Genomic DNA, 23,129 nt, shown 5'->3' on the forward strand with positions numbered 1-23,129 from the left:
TTCTCATGATTTGGGTAGAAGAAGGAAGTTTATGTGAAACGTCACTGCTCTGCAGGCATCTGAGAACCCATGCAAATGAACACTTTCTGAAATGCTTTACTGTGCTTTTATCAATTCAAGTATTAATTGTAACTAATGCTCACCATATAGTCACCTTCTTTGCCAGATGGCACTGTAGTACTTTTTCTCCACTTTCTTCACTCCGTTTTTCATATGAAGAATGAAGCACACTGAAGTTGTAACTTGTGTGCAGACAGAGCACAGGTCAAACATGCCTAACCAAATGTGCTATAAATTCAAGTCCCTAAAGCCTGCCAGTTGGACCACCTCTCTCTTGAAGCAGCATTAAATCTGATTAAATGATCTGCCCATTCAGGCAATGAACATGCTTAAATTGGATCTCATGGTTCTGAAAGAAATATGTCTTAGCAATTCAACTTGGGTGGTCATTTTTTGTTTTTCTGAAGTGGCTCCCTTCCTCTCATTAGTGCTTGCATGGCAGCCCTACCAGTAGTCATGTTTCCATTTGCTAGACCACATCTGGAAGAATAGTGGTATATAATTCATTGGTGCATTATATACAGCTTTGGTAGTTGTGCTGAGGGCTACTTGGATTTCATTAATTACACTTAACTTGCTTTTCTATTTTGAAATGCTAAAAATGGTTACCAACAGCTACATTTTTAAATGATGATGGCAGACAAATACAAAGATAAACATGGTTCATAATAAATTCCTAAGGAAATAAGGGAATTAGCACCATTGATCTCAGTAGGACTTATATCTGAGTAGTCATGCAAAAAATTGCATGGTAGAAACCTATTTGATGAGTAAATCGAATAACTGCTGAAAAGGAAAGGTCTTCACATAGCTATGGAAGGCCACCAGACAGGAGGCAGAAGATGCTCGTTGAAGCTGGTCCTTAAGTCCCACCCATAGATTTTCCCCTCATCTCTTGGAAGACCTCATAGGGAATTTGCTTCAATCCCCTGATCATTTTGGTTTCTCATCGCTGCACTTTCACAGCTCTACAATATCCTTTTTGAAGTGTAGAGAACAGAATTGTACAAAGCTTTCCAAGTGTGTTCATATTGTAGAAGTTGTAAAGGCATTAAATTTTATATTGGTTCCAACCAATTTATCTGATGATCTGTAACCGGTAATTCACTTTTAACTAAAATGCATAAGATAACACTAGCTTTTATGATCCACTCTTAATAACTTTCTAGTAAATTCCTTTATTTAGCCCCCAAAAAAGAGAAAACCAGATGAAAATTCCTTTAAGGTGCTGAAAATAGAAAATCCTTAGACCTACATACCCATGCTTTAATTGTTGAGATAGCTCGTCGCTATTTGCATATCACTCTGCTTATTCAACTTTTTTTATTAATGAAATGCTATGAATACTACTGATAGTTATGTTTCTCCATTTATCTTTTCATGTTTCTTTCACATTCTCTAATTGATCGACAAGTTTCACAAGGTATGTCTTTTTCTCAATTCATCTGTTGGTACTAATTGAAAAGTTTAAGGTTACCTTTTAAGAAATCAGAATAAATGACTGGGTTCTTTGCATGCATGGTTGATAAACCTGTGTTTCTGAATCTCTGAGCTAATTTTGCTATAAAATCTTGATATCACACTGTTTCTGCAGATGAACTGGGGGATGGAGGTGATTGTGATCCTATAGACCTGGGATGGCCAGAATTGCTCAATTGAAGAGCCTCACATGGTAAATGTCAGATGTTTGAGAGCAGCAAGCAGGCACCCATAGGTGACAGCAGCAAAGAGTGAGCAGCAAGTGGTGCCCGTGGAACCCTGCAGGTGGCAAACCTCAAAATAAACTCAAAGAGTTGCATGTGGCCCATGAACCTCAGTTTGGCCACCCCTGCTATAGGCTTTTATAAACTGACTGAAGGGCCACAGGGTTTTTCAGATTCTCAGCTCCGAGGTTGGAGAGAGCACTTTGATCTTGGAGCTGGGAATTGGAGCAGTCTCCTTCCCCTGCCCCCTTGCAACCAATATGGAAATAACCATACTAGCTGCTCTTGAGGGTCAGGAAAGTGATCTCAAAAAGTGGGAAAAGGGGACAGGAATGGGAGGAACTGGACTGGCCAGAATACAAGGTATCCTAAAGCTGCTCCAGCCTCCTTCCCTCCTGCTCTAAGATGCTCCAGCCAGATGGATGAGAAAGGATGGTGCCCTTAACTGGCTTTCTGGCCTTTAAATATGTACTTGTGCGATCACTTCAAAAAGTATCCTGAATATATCAATTTTTAACTTGTGTAAGATTCTCACAGGGTTTTTAACATTTATATCAGACCAGGTGTGTGTGTGTGTGTGTGTGTGTGTGTGTGTGTGTGTGTGTGAGAGAGAGAGAGAGAGAGAGAGAGAGAGAGAGAGAGAGAGAGAGAGAGAAGTAAGCTTATTACATGCACATTTACAAAAAGATTCCATTGAACGCGGGCATCATCTCAAGTATCCTCCATTCCAGCGTTGCTACCCTGCGCCTCACAACATGGAAGATCATCCAGTAGACTAGAACACAGCTCTCTGACCCAAAGTACAGGCAGTCCTTGATGCAGTACTCAGACTGTCAATACAGAGATCATATATGGTGAAGTGGAATACATTCTCTGCATTCACACACCAAGAATCTCTTGATCCTCACATGCCATTTATCCAACAAATCCTTGACTTCCTGTATCCCTGGGGGAGATCCACCGATCCAAGTTCTCTTGGTCTTTCTGCATTCACTGTCCCATCAGTGCTTGAGGGCCAGGTGTTCCTCCCTTTGCACAGACAAACACTACAGACCATTCCTTTACAAAAGTTCTTTATCCACCAAAGCACACCCATTAAATGAATAGCTGCACATGCACAGAGTGGTTTTGTTGCATTCAATCTACCAACTACTTCCAGGAACCTTCCTCTTGAGCATGACTGAGCCTCACCCCTCTGGGAGGGTCCTTTTGGAAGTGAGCACATCATTTCTTGTACACCATCCCTCCAGTTGGCTAGTCCTTCTCTTAACACCATGTCATGGGGTCAAGAGTTGTCCAGCTTTGAGAACTCCTCTCCCAGGACCCCTCCCAATAATTGTACATCTAGGTTATCCTCTGCTTCTTCCATCTCCGAGTCTGAAGCCCCAAATTGCCAGCCCTACTCCACCTCCTTCTCTGATGTGTCTTATTTAGTGTAACCTAGGAGTGCACTCCGAAGACAGCTTGTCCAGCATCCTCTCCCCTGGGTCCAGACCATGGTGGAGGTGAGGAGCAGAAAACATCATAGGCTGTTTGCACCCTGGGCTGCTCAGAGTAGCAGCAATTATGAAAGAGGGTGTGGAGTAAGGACAGCTGGTGACAGTGGTGATGGGAAGCACAGCTAACTGAAGGAGCCTCAGAAACCTGGGGCCAACACTGCTGTCTCTGATTTGAGAACTTAGCCTTTTAGTCGCTCAGCCCCAGCCCTCAGCCCAGCTTTGGAGGAGCTAAGCCTGGGAGAGATGAGCCTGACTGACTCAGCAGCAGCAAGAGAAAAGGCAACCCCACCCCCACACACTCAATTAAGAAAGAAGGGAAAATTGCACTAAGCCTACTACACTTGAGTGGGAAGAGTTGAAATCTCTCTCATGCAGCCTCTCACCTTAGTGTGTGAGCATGTGCTGCACCGATCTGTTTGAGAAACAGACAGGGGACTTGGTGGCACAGTGGCTTAATGACGCTGAAACTGTCAGAGATGGTCAACACTCTAGCGGTTCAAGCCCAGCTTCACGGGACAGAGTGAGCTCCTGTTGTCCGCCCCAGCTCCTGCCCACTTAGCAATTCAAAGGTATACCACCTGCAAGTAGATAAAGAGGGACCACCATTCCTCAGTGGGAAAACCTGCTGGCTTCGTTCATGATGAAAGCAAGCACCGGGGCTGGATCTGCCTGGATGCTCTTAGTAGAGGATCAGTGGAGAAAAGCCCAGAATGAACTGACTTCAACAAGAACTGACTTCAGCTGACCAACTGGTTTGCTCCCCATGGCGTATCAACAGAATGACAACTGCAGCCACGAGAACATCCACTGTGTGTAAACATTGTAGACCTGGAAATATATGCCATACACTAAATAAATCAGATGAGAAGCAGAGGGAGCGGCTGAGTTACCCCCTCCCTGCCCACACAGCTCTGTCCTGCCCTGCGTACGGATGGAGCGTAGCACACGGCATGCTGGTAAAAGGTGCTGGATGCGGAAAGTGGATACCCATTTGGCATGTAGCTTTCAGTGGAAGAGCAGCAGTGATTACATACTGCTGGGAGCCCGCTATCAGGATGCCCCCTGATGTTGAAAATGGCAATTTTGGGAACCCAAGCTCTATTTGAGTATCTTTCTGTCCGTGCGAGTTATGTTGTGTGGTGAGCAGGAGCTTGCACTAGTCCTGCCCTGCTGTTGTCACCTCCTGCGTGACACGTGTCGGCTGTCCCTGTGAGGTGTAATCCTGGTCACACTCATAGGCACAGCCTAAACGAATGCAGAGGCCTCTCACCCCACCCCAGACCTTCCCCAAGACATGAACAGCAGTTGACGGGGGCGCAATCCATCCACGCAGCCCAGCTGTCTTCCATGTGATGGTACCCAAGTGGAGGGAGAAGCACCTGGATGCTTTCTTCACATTCTAACTTTTCCACTTGTTAGCCCAACTTACATGCAAGGAATTGTGACACTTGGGGGAAATGGTGCTTGCAGAGTTCCAGGAGTCAAAGCCCTGACTATATAAAATTTAGGTGTATCATGATACCTCAAATTTAGGCCACATGTTCTAGCTTTTCTTATGTATGCAGCTACTATGTGGATATGCTTTCAGAAAAAGCACTTAAAATTATGTTAACAGTGGAATCAGCTTTTCCATAGTCCTAGCTGGCTCTGGAGATGATAGGTCTGGTAGTCTTCCTGGCTGGAGGCAATGGGAGCTGTTGTCTGATACATACAGAAGGCACCACATCAGGGAAGCCTGGGTTAAAGGGGTACATTTTAAATCAACAGAGCTGAAGTCTTTGTGTGCCTTTAAAAACAAAATGAAAAGTTGGCTTTTGTATCCTGCCTAAAATGATGCACACTGTGCTTTCATTTTGTATAATTTAATTTCCTTTGGCCCAGAATGGGCAAGGGCCATGTGGTCACTTCCTGAAAATGCTCTGTCTCTGCCCAATGCCCTGCCTTGGTAATTTTACCAGGTATGGTCTGTACACTTTGAGGGCTTCCCAACAGCCAGCTACTAGCGCTGCCAATGAGAGGGCACTGTGCAGCTTTTCCAACTTTAATGGGCTTTCTATAGTAAGAAAAATGGTGGAAGAAGCAGTGGGAAAACATGGGAAGGTTATAAAGAATAGACATTGTCATCTGGTGCCCTCGTAAAATGTGCTTGAGACAGGGGTTGTGCGGTGCACTCCTCATCTGGAAAGTCCTTTGAACCTGTATTTTGTAGCCCCAGAGGTTAAAGAAATCAGTTTAAAATAAATAGAAGGAGATTTTCATAGCATTGAATTTGTTGATTGGTGCTCAACGCTGCAGTCTCAGAGCAGTTTACATGGTCCTGCTTAAGGATCCCTCTGAAAATGAATTTAAGAAAATTCTGCTCTAACTAATTTATACCCTCCCTTGCAATTTTACAATGCTACAAAGAGCCAAGATTTTTAGTAGTATTGTTTTAAGCAATGATTTTCATTTGGATATTTGCAACAAAATAATGTGTTTTACCCACTTCTTCTACTTCTCTCAAGGTACAAACCGATAGGGTCCTCCAGTACTTGTGATGCTGTTTGTGCACAAATGGAACACTGAGATAACTTGATTTTTGTTCTCTTCCCCCTGCCCCCTGGTGTGTTTCTACCTGTCCAGCGGAGCGGAGATGCAGAGCAGCCGAGAGTGACCTTCACTGATCACTCAGCAGCCAATGCCACCTTGGAGCCTCCAGCACACAGATTTTCGGACTGGCACGACCAACACACCAGCAAGACAGGCAAGCTGTTCCCATGGCAGGAGTGAGCCACTGACTAGGCCGAGATGTTGCTGAGAAGGATGGCCATTGAGCAGGCAGCCAATGGAAGGGGACCTGCGGACTAAGAGACGGGGCTGTTCTTACCGTTCCTTGGGTGGGGAGCACTTGGAAACATTTCACCTTGTTTGTGACTCACGGATGTGAATATCAAAGAAATGTGAATATCAAAGAAATCGTGGAGAAATTTATATGTACATGTGCAAGAAGTAAAAAGAAGTTTACTAAGATAAGCACTTTCCTAAGAGACAACCTTGTTTATTTCTCGGGCACAGGAGGCTTTGCGAATGTGTGTGTTACTGGTGCTTGCTGAAGATCAGTCTTGTGCTGCTTTTGTAAATCCAGTGTCGTCGTTCAGGTAATAACGTTGGCTCAGCTATCAGTGCCGCCTGCCGTCCTCTGCCTGCGGAACACAGAAGAGCCGTTTTGAACTGTTGACTGCCTGGGAAGCAAGACACTGAAAGCCATCGTAACGCTCCGTGGCTTCATGTAGAAGTTTTGTTCTGGGATGGAGGCAGGTTTTATGTTGTGCTTTATGGGCAGTGCAAAACATTCGTCGAGGGAATTGTGCCACTAAATGCTACTATACTTTGGAAATGTAGTGTATATTTACCTTTATAGCAGGTTGTATTTGTAGCCTGTGTGCAGTAAAGTGTCCCTCTGTCTGTTTACCAGCACACATGCCCACATGCTTAGCCATGGGCACAACAAATGTACACGCCTAGGTGTGCGCACACAGAGCCTGAGTATGAGGCTAAGGGATAGAAAGGTCAAACAACTCAGTCCTACCCCACTGCTGCTGGTGAAAAAGAAAGGTCTGTAAACACGTGATCTCATGATTTAAACCTTCCAGAGTGAAAAATGTTTTTATTTTATACATTTCTTAACTGTCTTTCAAGAATGCATTCTTCCCAATGCAGTTTACAATTTAAAACGTAATTGTTAACTTATGAGAGGGTTGCACCTAAACATAATTTTAAATCTTGAAAATTTATTTATTTTATTTAAATTTAAGAATGACCCATGGATAATAACATGGGGTATATAACAGGAACTTTTCAATTAAAAGCTAAGGAACTTCTTTTTAAAGGGAAAAAAATCCTTCTTAAAAATCACAATTCATGGAGCCCACCATATATTTCTTTAGAGGATATGGGCCACCACCAAGAAGGCCATATTTCTAGTGTCCTCTAACCTGACAGATCTTAAAGGTGGATCAGGAAATGGGGCTTCCAACAAGGATTTAAACCAGGGGTCCTTTTTAAACTGGGGGCCAGTTCACTGCCCCTCAGACTATTGGGGGGCCAGACTATAGTTTGAAAAAAAATATGAACAAATTCCTATGCACACTGCACATATCTTATTTGTAGTACAAAAAAAAACCCAGGAAAAAAGAATAATATTTAAAATGAAGAGCAACTTTAATCAACATAAACTTATTAGTATTTCAATGAGAAGTATGGGCCTGCTTTTGGCTAATGAGATGGTCAATGTCTGGTTCCATATTCGCTCCTCTCTTCTGTATTCTCTCTCATCTCTTCTGTAGAGCCAATGCATGTGTGCAACAGGGGGAAGAGCCGACGCGTATGCAATTCACGCTGGCAAGACCAGCACAGCAGCAGAAACGAGTCAGAACTAGCAGAGGGGGAGCCGGCACACGCACAGTTTAAGGGAGCTGTCACAATTTGGCAGCTCTCTGATAGTCTCCGAAACTGAGAGTTTCAGAGTACACCTGCCGGCTCAGAGCTTTTGGACTCATTCGGAGATTGTTTTCTCCGAACAAGTCTGAAAGCTCTGTGGTGGGCCAGGTAAATGACCTTGGCGGGTTGCATCTGGGCCCGTGGGGCATAGTTTGAGGACCCCTGCTCTGAACACACAGGCAGGATCAAATGAGAGTAACTGGTCCTTCAAATCTGTTAATGAGTTGAGCAAATTCAGCAAAGAATCCTTCAGTACCTTAAAATGAATACACGTTATTATGGGAGAGGTCTTTGTGGACTAGAGTCCATGAAAGCTTATGCATAACAAAGTGTATTAAAGCTCTAATCCTACAGCCTCCTGATGTGGTTAGTGTGGAAAGGCCATAAATTAGGCTTGGAAATGAGGAAAAGGGGCATACCTGGGGAAGGTGGGTGGGGGGCGAGCTGATGGCTACACCATATCCCAGTGGCATCCCTGCCTCCTCCCTCCCTCTCTGTGGCTTTTGATCTGGACACCCCAAAATGGCCATCGATGGCAGGATGCAGGGCTGCGACGATCGCTGCTGCCCTGCCTTACACCATGTACTGGATAGAGGGAATCCTCCATACTTGAAGCCTTATGCCTCCCATCTTTAAAGTGCTACAGGACTCTTGATTTATTTTTGCTGTACTCTGATTTTTCAGGTTGGATTGTTACTTTCTTATTAACCAAGACGTTTTCAAGCTTTGGAACATCTAACACTACTGCATGGAAGCATTGTTCAGCAGCTTCTCTATGGGAAAAGAGTCACAGTGGAATCAACCCTTTTAAGGAATGGTGTGCCCCATAGCACTAACCCTCTCCTGTCAGAGTTGAACACCATCACAAGGGAATGGGGTGTAAATAAAACAGTTGCTCCAGCAGCTTCTAGCAAACCTGCTTAAGCCACAAGCCTAGTTCTCACATAAGGACAATCCTGAGTTTGCATTGTCATTGAATCATGGGTTGTCATTGAATGGTTATCATTATATGCAAACCTGCACTGAGGTGTAACTATGGGTTAATGCAGTTCCAGAACCCATGGTTTGCTGGGTTGTGAATACTGCATTATTTGCAATTAGCATTATGAGCTTCAGGACCACATCTCCAGCTAAAGGGAAAATTACGTCTTGGCTCCAATATGTTGATCATTCAGTCCTTGCACATGGAAATCTGTTGAATCTGGGGAGATGTTTAAAGACAAGTTATTAGTTATTTTGCTTTGATATGGCCATCCTGAGAACGGGGAAAGAACTTGCTCTTTAACTAGTTATATGAACCAAAAGAATGCTTGAAAGCATGTTATAATGGATACACCCCAAGCTCTAAACACTTTAAAATTCCACTGGTTTTAATGAAAGAGATGTAAACAAGTGCTTATCATTTCCACTATATTTATTGGAATTTTAAAATGTTTAACTTTTCCCAAACTGTTTTTAAAGCCACCATGACTGCTGGATGCTTATTTGCTCTCCTCTGGATCAGCCTTGCACAGACTAGATCTGTTGTCTTAGATTTTAGAGGTACATGGGGTTTAAAACAAAACCACACACAGCAAAGGAGTAGAGTGAGTGGATGTAATTGGCAGACAAATAAACTTCTTTCAACAGTGCTGCCAATCACTAACAAAAGAAATGAATTGTCCTTGTCATTGTATTAACATTCAGAAATATTTCACCATTTTATGAGTTTGATTATATTTTCAGGCGCCTTCTGCTTGAATTGAACAAGATCACTGTCCAGTTACCAGTAGTTACTGAAGGTAAAATGTTTCGAAAGAAATAGATTAGACATGTAAACCTTTATGTGCATTAGTTCCCCAGGGAAAAGCTTTCCAGATGGTTTTCATTAGACACTGCACAATACAAGACTTAGTAAATATTTTCATATCTTAATCAGAGGGCTATTACTTTAAGTCTCAAATACTTTGTGAGCTAATCATAGCAGGGGAAGCAGAGCTGGATAAATGGAGATGTAAGGCAACTTGGCAAATACAGTACTCCAGCATGGCTTACTAAGGACTTCCCTACACAAGGCAGTTACTGTACGCTTGTGATCCTGCACGCATGAAGTATATGGAACTTTCTTTTTGCTTTTTGGTGTTCTGGTTTTTTTAGAGGGAAGTCTGGTATTAAATTTTAAATAATGATAAGGCCTTATGAGGTACAGCAAGTTTGCTGTACTGCAGTTCGACCACAGTGCCACCATATAGAAAAGCTGAGAAATGCAAACCATGCAGGGAAGCACCCTGCATAAAGGATGCATTTTTAGTCTTGCAACAAATATGGAAAAAGAGGTCTCAGTGAAGCAGCAGGTCAAATCCTGTAGAGAAGCCCTGTGGCTGGGGAAATAATTTATATTCTTAGACTTCACCCTGCACATCTGGGGAGGGAAGCAGGAACCTTAATTTCTAGGTAGCCGCAAACTTAAGGGATTGGTATCTATTCCTAATTATGAAACTCAGTGGGTTATTTTTCCTGTTGTTATTTCTCCTTTTTCAATGCAAGTCTCCAATTCATGACAATATATTACATTCTGATTTGTCTGGTGTGTGTTCAAATACATGAATGATTATTTCAAAAATTAAATTTGAATGTAATGTCTTATTTTCCATACTTTTAATGCAGTTAATATATTAGACAATGATGATAAGACAAAAAAGATAGAAGAGAACAGATGAGGGAGCATTTGTAAATAAGAAAAAACTAAGTAGTTGATGCTGCTGGGTGGAGAGAAGAAATATATGAATGAGAATCATTAAGTCACAGTTCTGTCTGCTCAGAACCACTCTTGACAAGTGTCTTTTACTTGCAGCATGGCAGGTGTTTCCCTCAATGTGATCCCACTCAGCTGAAGAGTGTGTGCAACTTCTGAAACTCTGTGGGCAAATCAAATTTAGTGAAACACATAACAGCCGCTTTTTGTGATTTTGTCCATTTCTTTGGCAGAAGGCAGTTCTTTGATCTTGTAGCATTGAAATAATCGTGTGCACACATCACTTTATGTTCTCATGTCAATAGAGAGGGGTCCATTTTTTCTATTGCTGACTTGTTAGAACTCTAATATTTAGCGTTAGCTTTATGCATCTTCTCCCTATTTGTAGTGAGTTCTCTTCGAAAGGCTCATGCCTAAAACAATAGTGTGCACACAGTCCTATGCTCTTCACGTCTTCCTAGGAGGCCCTTTGGACAACTTCACAGTCTGCTCATCCAAAAGTCATTGCTGGTGTAGCCAACTTCAGCAAGGATGGAAATGCATTCACACCTTCTGACTATCTTCTGCTCTCTCGTGGCAGCTCCTCCTGCTACCATCTCTTGGTCCAACATTTTTCTGTTAATGACATCAAGCCCCAGCATCCTCAATAGAGGAAGGGCTGGAAAGAGCTCTGCAGAGTTGCTCATGGAAGCTGGACAAAATCATCTTCACAAGCCGTATGGTGCTTGTGGGCTGCCAGTTGGCAAACCAGACCGTGCACATGTTCCAGCTCATATAATCACAGCCTAGAGGGAAGTTGCATTAGGTAAGCAAGCACAAAGGGACATGGATTAAAGGGAAAAGGCAGTGTAAATGCAGCAAAAACCCCACAATCTCACTAACTGGATAGGCCCGCACTGCTAATAGATCTGTAGAACAACTGGATTTTCCCATGCAAAGGTGGTAGACAGCAGACACCTGAAGCAGGAGCAGAATGTGTGTGGTGTTTGTCATCCAATATTGAAAAATGAGTCCTAATAGAGAGGTGACAATTGCTCAAGGAAAACTTAAAAATCCTGATAACATGGAAGTTTATTTCTGATGTTTTCCTATTCCCTACTAAAAGTATCCATGGCAACCTGCAATGTAATCAAACCATTATGATTACAGATCGGCCCAAAGTATTTTGGTGCTTGAGAAAAAGACCAAATACCAACAGTGATTTCTCATAGAGAAGCCAACTGAGAGTTGAATCCTACACACTTGGATCCTAATTCAATGCAGAAAATAGGACGGCATTCTCCACTCTGCCTTTATGAACAATAGAATAGTTTATGGGGCATAGGCAACTCTGCCCCCCAGCACTTTGCCAGTGCTCCGCAATACCAGCCCCATTACATGCCACCTGGAATAGCTGGCTCACTCTGCCCAATGGCAGGGCCAGTGCAAGTTAAGAAAAATGGCTGTGCCCCCTTTTATAAGAGCAATAACAAAAGTAAATCACAAGCCTAGCAGCAATAAGCACAAAAAGAAGCTGTCCATCAGTGACTTTCCACTGCCAGCCCACATCCAGCTCATCATGGACCGGAGTGGGGGCTGGTCGTTCTCCACCCTCTTCTTCGGTTGACACTGCGTTCTTGCGGGGGAGGGTGCCCGTGCCGCTGGGGGGTGGGCAGGGAGGGGAGACACAGCTCTTCGTTTCTGCCTCAGTGGTCCCCAAGGTGGTTTTCCTGTGGAAAGGTTGAAAGCCACCATTATACAGTGGATAAAATGAGTTTAAATGAGGTTTGCATACTGAAAGGTAATGAAAAGGGTGTCTTTAGTTTCTATCAAAAAAAATTCTTGGAAGCCTGGTAAATTCGGGTGGGGCAGTATTCTAAACTCAAGGAAATACATGATTTATCAAGCAGTATAATTATTACAAATAAACTCGGCCATTTTGGAGGAGATGTGAGTACAAGCACTTAGTGGTGTTGCAGTAAGCATCTGCTGAAAGATAAAAGAATATGCTTTTCAACTGGTGTGTGTGTGTGTGTGTAAATATAGCCCCTTTTGTGGGTTCGATGGTGTTTGGAGCTGCTTGATTCCTCTTGTTGGTCTGGGTGTAACTTACTTTTCTAATGAGGATAAAATCACTAGCAATGATTGTGTTACAGAGCTGGATATTTAGGTTTAACTATAGGAAGGAGCTTCTAATTGCACAATTGAAGAAATTCTGCAATTAAAAAAGTAATTGATATGTTGATGGGAACTTTTTTTTTTTGCTGTTATCAAGGTTGGTTTTATGTTTTATCCACAAAAGCATCAGAAAAGCTAGTAATTAAAAATAACACAAAACTCAGAAACAAGCATCAGTTGATATCAAAATGGGATAAGAAGTCATTCTCAGAAGCGGAAGGATACAATCATATGCATGTTTAGACAGAAAAAAGGTCTACAACTCCCAGTTTGCTGTAGGTTTTTTTCCTGTATGCAGAAAATTGCACTTCAATTGATTTCTCTTTTAACTCCCTACGTTGCCTGTGAATGAGCCAGGCGTGGTGCATTTCTTTGCAGACAGAATTCCTTAGTACAGGTGCAGCCACCACTTCTTTACTTTAGATTCTTGCCTTGGCCCAACAAGTTTGATTGGATATTCCATCGGTTCCTTTTCAGCCCCTTCAGCAACAGGGACAACTCCCTGGTGTGCTCTCGCTTTTACCTTTAAAAGGTACAAAAAGAATCTCATTTATTTTGAGTTCAATATTATACTTTTTAATTTATTAAAAAGGTTATTAAATGCCAAGTAAGTATATGTTGTCTTACGTGCTAGACATTCCCCAGGCTGGTCTCCTAAGAGGCATTGGATACATCTCTCTAGAACACGAGATCTTCTGGCAGTGGGATGCTGGAAGCGCTGCTTCTGCATGACCAGGAACAGTGCAGGAGTGCAGAGTGTGCCTGCTTTCGGCAGAGGATGTTTTGGGTGCTTTCTTGCAACATATTTCTGTGTGTTCTAGCAAGCAGGATTAATCAAGGGACAGTTGCTATGGAAATTTCGAACTCCTAAGGGCTGCCTTGTGTCTTCTGAGACTGCATCCTTTTAATTACGCCTGTGTGTTGGCTGCTTTTATTGCTTTAATGATGTTGGCAAAGATAGCATCATGCATAGTACAATCTGATACTGGGACATATAATTTGCATGTAAATACTATTGTTGTATAGTTTCAGGGTTGTTTTTAAACCAATGGTATTAATTCAGTGTTTGCTCAGCTTGACTAAAGTATAAAAGGAGGTAAGGAATAATTTAAGTAAAAAGATACCAGATTTTGCCCATAGTTTTTGAAGAAATTTTTCTGTCAAACATTCGTGTCTAATCATTTTTAATTAATGGTGGATTAATCCTTCGTGCTGTTGACTCAGCTATCTGAATAGTACTCTGGAGCTGCCAAAGAAAAATAAGAGACTTAGGTTTTCCTTAATGCTTCTGCAGCTACCATGAAAATAGCCCCTTCCCTTTTGAAATACTTGCTCCATGCTCTCTTCCGTGGAATATTGCTTAGTGTCTAACTCAGAGCTGCCTGAATACTGGAGGCAATGCTTAGCTAGGACTGAGGATTGCACTGGCCCATGTACATATGTTGAGTGAGACTTGGAAGTTATCTGAATGCGACCTATTTCTGAAACGAATGGAAAGTTCCATGACTCAGCGTATGGAAGAATGGCAGCATCTTCATTTCCCTTGTACACTTCTGGACTCCATGTAGGCTCAGGGTCCTTCACAGGAAATGAGGCTGGTGGACTGATGCTTTCCTCTGCAGAAGTTCTAGAAGCTAAAAAGAAAGGGGAGATTCCTCCTGTTCCGGTAAGAGGATGGCGGGAGGGCAGTGAAGGCCAAGGAGAACAGTGCTGCGCCAGCTTGAGGAGTCAGTCAGGGCATGGGTGTACTATAAAACACTGATCCCCCTTAAGACTGGCGTAACAATGGCATTTCAACCTTTTAGAACTGGGGTGTGGGGGGCACTGCACAGATGACTGGAGGTTGGGGGAAGGAGCGGGGACCTGAGGAAGGGCATGGGGTCATGTAGAGCAGTGATTTTCAACAGCTGGTCCAGAGAGATTTCCTGCCAGTCCACGGGAAGGCTGCATCCCGCTCACCACAGATCAGCCAGGGGGCTGGCTGTGCTCCACCACCTCTTCCTCAGTTGGCATCGCATTCATGGGGGCTCCACTGGTGCTGCCAGGGGGACCAGGGAGGGGAGAGATGGCTCAGCTGGGAGCCACGCTGCACCGATTACGGTGTTTTCTTCTTTTGTTGGCATTTTTTGTTACTTGGTTTCTGGTTGTTTTGGAAAATTTTCATTTTTTCTGTATTATGTTTGGGGAGTAATACACAGAATGCTGTATCGTGTGCATGGTGCTTTTTGTTTCTGCCTCAGCACTTGACAAGGTGGTTTTCCTGTTTTTGCTGGTCCCCAGCTGTGGAAAGGTTGAAACCACTGATCTAGGGAACTCCAGTCAGCCAGTTTGGTGCCAGGCTTCACTCCCATTTTGGGTCCTGCAGGGAGGCATTGTCAAGATCCTGTTCTTTTTATTACCAAAGCGAAATCTATCCATGCATAGCAAACAACTTTCTTGGTAATTGAGCCTTTTGTTAAGGAATAATCTCCAAGAACTTGGTGAAGAGGGCATTTGAGTTCTTGTTAACATTTAAATGAAATCGCTTTTCCTCATGAGTGGCTGCTCTGTATTTATTCTGCACTGTGAATGCCAGTGTCAGATTTTCTGATAGTTAACTTGAGGCTTAACTTTGGCAGTACTTCGGGCCACTTCTGGTAAGGCAATGTAACTCATATAAGAAAATTTAATGAACAGGCTTGGCTTTATTTAAATAGAATTATTCCCATTTTACTAAGTTCCTTGCCTGTTTACCTGGCTAAAGTGGATTCTTATGTTTCTGAACCAAATGGCCAAGCAACTTACAAGCTTGGAAAGGGAATGAATTTACTTCTCTCAGAGGTGAGCCATTGAAAATTAGGAATAGATGCAAGTCATCTGAGTAAAGATGCAAATTTAGGCATTAGAAGTTCCTATTGCTGCCTGAGGGCTTTGACTGGCTAACTAATAAAGTCAGAATCTTATATATCTTATTGTATTGCAGCTCTTAGGGCTTCTGTCCCTCCCCGCCCCAAGTCACACATCAGCGGAAAGATGCCGGAATCACTAGAACTTCCTGTGCAGGCATTTAATTTGAAACATGCTATTTCTCTCAGTTCTGGACACCTAATTCCATCCTTGCCACCCACCTGCGTCCTCTGCAGTCATTGTGATTTCCCTCGAAACCCTTTCGGTGTTTCGCCTGAGCATTTTGAATTTCGCTTCAGGGTGAAATTTCGGAAATTCCTTACCTGGCGCTTCTGGAGAACTCCCCCGTGCAACTCCAGCAATGCACCATGATTCCAGTGAGCATGTTCGTTCATATGAAGGAAATATATTCTATGTACATGATTATTGTCAATTATACCCTTTTCTATCTTTGTCCCCTTTATAGATAATAAACACAGCTGTGACCTTTCTGATGGTGTTTGTTATATGTTTTCCTAAACTTTCCAGGCCTTTTTGATGTGGGGTTTTGTTAAGATTCTGCAATCTTCCATTCCATTTTTTCTCCCTAAAGCATACTACACATTACACCCCTTTCACACCCCTTTCCAAGGGAGGGATCATTGCATCCGCCCAATATTAAATGTTCCAACTTTGCTGTTGGAGTTGCTCTCAAGTGGATGCCTGTACCTGATCGGAAACAAGCTTCACTCATTCCCAGTGATGAGTACAGTCATTCCATGTACCAGCCCATTTAGTACTTGCAGGTTTGGTGGTTGCCGCACCAATATGAGACCCTCACCCACATCCACAGATTAATAGGGGATGGGGCTGCCCATCTGGGTAAACAAGCGAGGAGTTTGTATCGCCCAGTTCTGCCTTCCAGGGTACTTGGTTCAGTTTTAGGGTATACTTGAGGGCAGGGAGAGGGTTTGCTAGGCTAGTTTGAATTCTCCCACTCTCCAAGCTCCCTTCCTGTCTACTCGTTTGGAGTGCTTGCATCTTGGGTTGGACGGATTGGAGATTCTGTGGCGCACTGGCCAACCCGCACCCTGGCAGTCTTCTTACTTCATCTGACAGAGACAGGCACAGTTGCAAGGCTGAGGTCCCCAAGGCTGCTGGCACTGGAGGGCATCAATATCCATGCAGAATATTTTTTTGTATTGTTAAACCGTCCCAAGACTTTGGTAATGGGACGGTCTAGAAAAATTGTAAATAAATAAATAAAAATCAGGAGGTATAAGATTGCATCTTAATTTGTTCAAATTGTCTTAAATTTGTAAATTTAAGTGAATTTTGTACTAAAATTTATTCTGCAAGTGCACACAGTTTTTAGTGTATTTGTATTGTGCCGAATTGTTAACTGCCTAGCAAACTTTAACTATTGGGAAGTATATCTGAGATACCTATTTATCTCATTTCTATACTGCCCAATAGTTATCTGATATACCAAGTAAATGAGATAGGCATTTCATAAATGCAGTCAAACAATTGCACACACCATACACACTTTTTCAATGCAAAGGTATTTGCACTTTTTGCTGGACTGCTTCGTCACAGAGCCATTTAGATGTTACAGAAACCATCCATGTGCAGAAAAGGGTGAGCTGGCCAGAAATCTAGATACTTGCATGGGGTTGAAAGCATATATCACAAGTGGTTAGGGGAGTTGTCACTCGGGATCCAGGGGAGTCTATGTTCAAGTTACGGGCTGAATACACAGGTCAGCTGCTCTTGGCAATTGGACTGGGGGCAGCCCTTGTCACAGTGATGAGATCCTAGCTCCAGTTAGGTTCCCATATTTAATAAACTAGAGCAGTTGTTGCCAGCACAAGTGACATTTATTGAACACTGCTGAGTATTATTACATCATTAACTTCTCTGCTGTAGTCCTGCGGTCTCACACAAATGCCACAACCTGTCTCTCTTTGACTGCCATATGGCATTTTATCTTCTTTTTAGGAGGTGGTTGGCAGTTAATATACTGTTTTTTACAACATTCGTTTTTTAATGTGTAAAATCAAGGACTTTGGCTATTAGCCACTTCTTGTACCACGGGCAAAGGCACTTTGCTTTTAAAGTTGCGTGTATAAGGCCAACTTGCAACCTGTGAGCATCAGTTTATGTTTCTGGTTGCTGGTGCTTGTATTTCCTCCCACAAACCCAAGCCTGAAGAAGCAACGGAATTGCAGCCTCTCGAAGTCTATCGTCTTTGAGGCCTGCCCTGTTCAGTTATAACACAAATTTTATTCCACTTTATTTAGATCCCCCCCCAAAATATCCAATTTCTAGACGTTATAATTCATAGAAATGTCATAGGTAGTTTGTGCCAAGTTCTGTCTGATAAGGTACTGGAAAGTGCCTTACCCATTAGCCTGTCTTTTGAAGGGACAGATCATCAAGTGCCCCATTTCAGACTTCATTCCTCTTGTCCTTGGCCTTTGGTACCAATTGTTTATTTTTCTGAGTCATCGAAAAATACTCTGTCTGTGGGCCACAAATAGTTCTGGGTGAACACTGAATGCAGGAGGAATCCGATTATATCTATTGGACCGGCCCGTAAACATTCAGACAAACCTCTGCACAAACACTTCACACTGTTGGACTCCTACAAAGTGTTGCCCTTACGGCACCTACAGTATGTACTTGTGCTGGTTGTATAGCATTGATATGAATGACAGCCATGGCCCTGCTGAGTCCAAGGGATACACAGCTTTGAACCCCCCCCCCCCCCGTTTCGGGGGATTGATGCACAGAGGGTCACCTTCAGTGCTTTTTACAAAGCCACTGCCCCAAGCTACATGTGGACCAAATTTTAGGGTTCTCGCTCAAATATGGGCAGTCCTCAGGCCTTCCAGGCCATGGTAAATTGGGACAACTGGGAGTTCATCATGACAATCCCCAAGAGTCCAAAGAAACAGGCAGCTAAGCTGATGTATATCAACCAGTTCCTGTTGTTTTTGTCTCCACTAGGAGATGATTCCCACCTGCCTCAAGCTAATTGATCTTCATTACATTCATCAACAGGACACATCAAAATTATTTGCATTACAACAGAGAGAGTTGATGTCCATACTGGCTGGGAACAACCATTTCCTGCCCTATTTCTGTCTACATCGCAGCTGTGCTCAGAGGGAATGAAGATAGAGCCCCATCATCCCTAGTGATCAAAAGGTCCTGGCACTTCAGGCTGGAGCCGGGGGTCAGACTAGATGGCCCGGGAGGCCCCTTCTGATTTGCTCTGTTTCTATGTTTCAGCCTTGCAAACCGTGACTCCACTACACCTCTGCAGAGAAGGATCTATTTTACATTTAGGGAGACACACACACCCCTCCCCGCCATCCAGGCTCTACCAACCAGAGCCTGGTACACTTAGAATTAAAGGATTCCAAGCCCAGGAACATGTTTGAATACCAACACTGAATGTAGGTGAGGGACCTGTCACACCAAATTCTAATGATGACATCCTACCCCTGCAAAAATAAAATAACACACACACACACACACACTGCAGAATATATTTGCGGGGAGTTGGGAAGAGTCATATTGTCTTTGCCATTGTTAAAAAACTGAGAATGTGAAATTTAGTTACTCACAAATTTATATGCCACCCATAAATATGCCAAAGGCCTTCCTAGGCAGCTTACAACAACAACAACATCATATTAAAACCTATTAAACAGTTCAAAGAATAAAACATTAATACAACAAACAATATAAAAAGACCACCAACATTCCCAAGGACTAAGTATTATTTTTTTTTTAAAGATAATGTCTTTGCCTGGTGCTGAAAAGAAAATGAAGATGGTGGCAGGCAAATTTCCTTAGGGAGGGAGTTCCAGAGATGGGGAGCAGCAGTGGAAAAGGCCCTTTACCTATTTGCCACCTGTCTCACCTCCCCTCTCACACCCAGATTTAGCTAGTACCCTAAACCTAGTCTAATCCTCTGTAAATCCTTCGGAGGCCTACCTATAGGTATTTATCTGCCTTCTGTACATCCCTTAATTTAGCTTATCAAGAAGTACCATAATAATACAGAATGTATATTCCCACACACACAGACATGCCTTTAAAGTAGATGTTATTGTGTGGAAAAGCTCAAGGAAGAAATACGAACTTCAAGAAAGCATTCAAGCAAACTATCCAAAGAAAACATGGTTGGGAAGCCACTCCTAGAAAGAGGCAGAACTGAGAAGACTTTGAACTGTCCATGCTTCAACCCGTGCAAACTTTGTGCAAGAAAATGAAATGAAAAGTTTAGTATTCATGGCTGATACTCCCCGACAGATTCTATGCCTTCCCTTCAAATGAAATAAACCAAACATGCTGTGAGCAATTAATTTCAGCAGGGACTAATTTTAGTAACCAAGTAGAGTTATCCTAACTTCTAGCACCCTGGTAGTTTCCCACTGCTCTGCCTTGTAGAAGCTACAAAGATTCTGGCTTTTTCCCCCTCCTGCTCAGAAACTGAAGATGAAGGGTTTGTTAAAAGGAATTTCATGGGGGAATGCTTTTGCAAAAGAACATTAGAAGCTTAGCAATTATACAAAGGAGTGCTCTTTTTATTCGGTCTGGTATTATTAAACAAAAACTTATACCAGCAACTTCATTCTTTTCTTCGCTTACTAATTACCCATGCTAAATTGCTGACAAGGTTGCTAACAACAGTATTCTCTATTTGCCCAGCCTGACATATATTTTGAAAGCACTTCCTTTTAAAATGCTGTCATGAGGAATAGCCTAATTTATTCATCTGCTTTCCAGATGAGGACCTGCCCAAGGCTATGCCATCTTTGGGGCTGGAACTGCTGCTTGGCCAGCAAAAGAATCACGCTGGAAGGAAACGACAGCCACTCCTCTGCAGCTACTCCCTGAATCCTTCCACACACCTTCCAAATCTGCTGTGGTGGGTCCCCCAGACACTGTTCGACTCCAATTCCCACCAGCTCCAACTGATCCCAATGGTCATGGATGATGGCAGCTGCAGTCCAACAGCATGTGGAGGTTCACGTTTCCCAGCCCTGCTCTAAGATCATCTGGGCCCAAAGTGGTGGGAGAGGAACAGATGATTTCTTCTGCTCTGGAAAGACATCAAGAGCATCTACTAGTTTTCTGCTAGTAAACTACTTCTTCTCAACCATTTTACAGTCCTCAAACACTTGTATGCTGTCGCCTAACTATGTCGCCTGTGAACAGAACAGAACGGGCCTAGTAAGCCATTGAGTCCGACCACCAGCTCTGCTTCCACATGTGGTCACCCATTCAGCTGTAGGCCTGCACTTTTCCAGCTTGGCAAAGTTGCCTTGGCATGTAAGCTCAACCGTATAGCTATACACCATCTCCCTAAACCTTTCATAACCTGGAGGATCATCTTCACTGAAAAGAACCTGTGCCATCATTAAGATAATGCGAGCAGGTCTTGCCTGTTGCACCATCACCCACGGGCTGTCATCTCAAGGCAACCAGGAAGCACCCACCTTGTGGAATGAACTCCCCTCTTGTAATTCTGTGTTTTAATTGGATTTTAATGGATATAATGCAATATTTTAATATTTTAATTTTCTTGTAAACAATTTCAAGGTATTTTAAAATATGGACATAAGTGTATCAATCTATTCACTAAATCAATAAATAACTGGAATTCACCTTTAGCCCAAACATGCATTATGGGAGGGGACTCACTTTTTTCAGATATGTGCCTGGTGGGCATCTGACCAGTGCGACCCCACCGGGATTGCTGGCTGGGAGCCTGATGCACCAGTTGGGGGCCAGTGCCCTCAACAGTTCACATTTAGGGGCGCCACTTTTCAGGCAGTGTTTAAGAACTCAAGGACAGACAGACAGACATTGCACTGCTTCTCTCTCCTCTACCCCACTTCTGAACTGCCTATTATGGCAAAGCAACCCCTCTTGAATATTTGTCTGTCAAGGTTGTAACAGGAATCCTACCCAGAAAAAAAGGAGGGGTCCTCATTAAGACCAGATTGGCCTTTGGTTTTGGTTAATCAACCCTGAAACCTGCCATGACCCATTTCTGTGTGTTTTGCAGTCCTTTTGAGGACCAATTCCTTCCTCCAGGTGCACTCACTCACTGCACAGCATTTTAAGCATCTGTTAGGAAGTAAAGGGAAACTTCATGCGTTCTCTGGGTGATCTAATCTGACTGAGTTAAGAGGAGCCAGTAAAAAAGGCGCTTCAGAAGCTGAGCCTTAATGAAACCTGTGAAAGTGATCAGAGCAGCCTGTGGGAAGCTGCTCACCTGGGGCCACTCTTTGGCTAATTCAATATGTTTAAGGCTCATAGTGCTGTTCCTTATTCCGACAGCATTCTTTGTCCATGGTACATTGTATGGCTGTGATTTGTCTCTGGAAGAAAGCGCATTGTATGATGTGGCAGACAAAGTCTATTGAATAGAAAGCAGAAATAGCACTTTGTAATTGCAGGAAGAGAGAGAGAGAGAGTGCACCTCTTCTATCACAGGTTTAATAGTGCCATAATATGTATAGCCCCTTCACACTCCTTCTTTCCAATCTTTTGATGTTCCATAATCACAAAGATTTGAAATATCCTGGTAAATTCTTTTTTAAATGTAACCAATTTAAACTAGTTATGTAGTTTCCTAAAAACTGTACTTACTGTTCAGAATGCTGTACTCGTTCATCGGTCTACTGTTTGTTCTGTCTCTTATTGAACTGATTTGGAGAGAAAGATGCTGGCTGGGACTCACTGGGCTCAATCCTGATTTGCATGGTCTCTTCTCCCAGTACAGAGAGTCAATTGACTCTCTGGGAAGCCAGCTATGACTCCACGGGAGTAAAGACCCACAGTGGGAGTAAAGTGACCTCAGAGTGCATAATAAGTTGCCAGACACAAGTCGGAAACCAGAAACTTTCCATATGCACAAAACAAATGGCTTTTGCATTAGCTTCGGTTTGGGATGACCCTCATGCGTAGCATGTTCTTATGGGCTTGTCATCAAATATGTGTTGTTTGAAGCAACGTCCAGGTTTCTTTCTGCTGTGTGCAGTCAAGCACAGACAGGCCCGCAATGCATGGGGAAGGGAGCATCCTCTGCAGCGGCAGTCCTGACCTGGCCCCCTACTCCACGACAGGTGGCAACTGGGGAGTGGGAGCCTCCATCAGTGCCAGCGGCAGGCTTCTGGTTTTACTACCCCTGTCTGCCATGTGGAGGTGAGATTTTTCCCAGGACCGGGAAGGCACACGTGAAACTTGTCCTCCTGCCCTGCTACAGTTCAGTTCCAGATTGGAAGCCTCCCTTGTTTGTTTTTAATTTCAAGTGAACAAACCCTGGAATGTTGCTTCTAGTGACGCATTCAAAGTTATGTACACCTAGGCCTCCATTTGAAGGCTCTGGCTATATTTATTGGAAAAGGATCGAGAAGCAAGAGTGTCAGTACCAAACCAGCTCAACGCCTGCTAGCATGCTCCAGGGATGGGCACACATCCTCCTTTGCAGAGAAGGACTGCCATCTCTTTTGAAAGTGCCCCTGTTTGAGAGGCTGCCTGCTCCAAGTCCAACTTAAGGCAGTCAAGAAAAAAGGAGCTGAGCTTTGAAGCTGCCCAGCAACAGGG

The 23,129-nt window shown here is 43.3% G+C and overlaps 1 protein-coding gene across 2 annotated transcripts in view; it reads left to right on the top strand.

The window, feature by feature from the left end:
• STUM (stum, mechanosensory transduction mediator homolog) overlaps positions 1-6,423 on the top strand; it is a 53,350-nt gene extending 46,927 nt beyond the window's left edge. Inside the window, exons 3-4 of one of the 2 annotated variants that reach the window (XM_044448268.1) lie at positions 1,475-1,483; positions 5,885-6,423. In XM_044448268.1, coding sequence (XP_044304203.1) covers positions 1,475-1,483; positions 5,885-5,925 — 50 coding nt within the window. In that variant the 3' untranslated portion in view covers positions 5,926-6,423. Of the gene's footprint in view, positions 1-1,474; positions 1,484-1,654; positions 1,881-5,884 lie in introns of those variants that run through there. The other variant, XM_044448260.1, reaches the window with a different exon arrangement.
• Positions 6,424-23,129: the final 16,706 nt, after the last annotated feature.

Source organism: Varanus komodoensis, unplaced genomic scaffold (assembly GCF_004798865.1).
Source record: "Varanus komodoensis strain SLA01 unplaced genomic scaffold, ASM479886v1 scaffold1, whole genome shotgun sequence".
NCBI classification, from domain to species: Eukaryota; Metazoa; Chordata; class Lepidosauria; order Squamata; family Varanidae; genus Varanus; species Varanus komodoensis.